Here is a 1,574-nt window from a genome sequence, read left to right as displayed (position 1 = left end):
AATCATATACTTTTATTTAAAATATATATATATTTATATATATATACGTGTGTGTGCGTGTGTATGTGTGTGTGTGTGTATGTATATATATATAGTGTATGTATATATATTAAGATAAAGATATAGATATAGATATAGATATGATATAGATATAGATATATATAGATATAGATATAGATATAGATATATACATAGATAGATATATATATATATACATATATATATATGTATATAAATATATGTATACATATATATACATATATATATATATATAATGATAGATAAATTGAATGACACACCTTATCATATATATTATACGCATCATCATCTCCCTGCAGCCCACTGCCCATGCCTTTAGTCTGGTTGAACAGTCGTTGATCATACAGATTTTCTCCCTGCACATTGGGCTTAACCGCCTGCCCCAACGCAATCTTCTCACTGATATCACGTTCTTCCATATCACGTGCTGTTGTGCCGCGTTTGGCGGCTTTGGAACTCGCCATTTTGCGGTCACGATCACGCTCGTATTTACGATCATCTCGGATTTGATCCCTCTGTGCCACCTCCTATTTATATAGAATGGCATGGACAGACATGATTCGATGCAAGCAACACAGTTGAGACGTGCCACTGCTAATGTGGGTGCATGGCCAGGAGTGGTCGTGGAAAAATCTCGGCACAGTATCTCCGATCGAAAATAAAAACTTTGGTTGACAGACACCACTTGAATTATCGCACCGGGATGAACGCGTACGTCACGGTACAATGTACCCCAAATCAACACTCTACTTCAGAACATCACCGTATGTACCTATGATTAACCCACTGAATACATACCTATGTGCCCATGATTGACCCACTGAATACATACCTATGTACCTATGAATAACCCACTGAATGCATACCTCGTCACTGCCGCTGTCACTGTGATGTTGAATTCCAGCGCGTTCGTCACGGGCCTTCTGCGCCAGCGCTCGCAAATTGTTCTCGTGTTTCTCTTTCTCAATCGTTGCAAGCTATACCAAATGGAAAACATAGCGAATTCAGGTTGCAATTAGTCACACACGGATAAGAAACCGCAATGGCGGAAATACTAACGAATCACCTAAGCACAGCAAAGATCAATATCGCCCAAACCAAGCGAACCGAATAGATAGCATGCAGGAGATAGATATGCATCCGAGACACACACCTTCTTCTGCATACTCGCTCTGAGCTCAACACCCTCACGGGCCTTCCTGTCGGCGTGATACAGCGCAGCCGCCAAATCAGCAAAGTTGTGATTGATCTGTTGTTCCTGTAAACCTCTACCATCGGCTGCCAATCGCTTGTCCAGAGGCACAGTATAACCCTTGGGATTCTTCCAGTTGGATATACAGGGAGGTATCTTCCACTCACTTTGTTCTTGAGGTGTTACTTTACGCGGTGGGGAGTGTAGTACTGGTGCGGGTGGTGAGGGCGGGCCTTTGGGAACCTGTACGTGTATCAAAATATGTATATTTAAAAAATGTAGATACATATATAAATGATCTCTGATATAAATACATATTATATATACATATACATACATACAT

At 40.3% G+C, this 1,574-nt stretch overlaps 1 protein-coding gene across 1 annotated transcript; it reads right to left on the bottom strand.

The window, feature by feature from the left end:
• Window positions 1-299: 299 nt before the first annotated feature.
• Window positions 300-1,519, bottom strand: SARC_15800 (hypothetical protein; the record flags this gene model as incomplete). Its single annotated transcript, XM_014290088.1, has 3 exons — window positions 300-566; window positions 906-1,016; window positions 1,193-1,519. Coding segments are annotated over 3 exons (705 nt in total), but the record flags the coding sequence as incomplete, so codon positions are not given.
• Window positions 1,520-1,574: the final 55 nt, after the last annotated feature.

The sequence above is a fragment of the Sphaeroforma arctica genome (assembly GCF_001186125.1).
Source record: "Sphaeroforma arctica JP610 unplaced genomic scaffold supercont1.6765, whole genome shotgun sequence".
In the NCBI taxonomy this organism is placed as follows: Eukaryota; class Ichthyosporea; order Ichthyophonida; genus Sphaeroforma; species Sphaeroforma arctica.
Note: the sequence above shows the minus strand (reverse complement) of the source record. Positions and strands in the feature narration are given on the sequence as shown.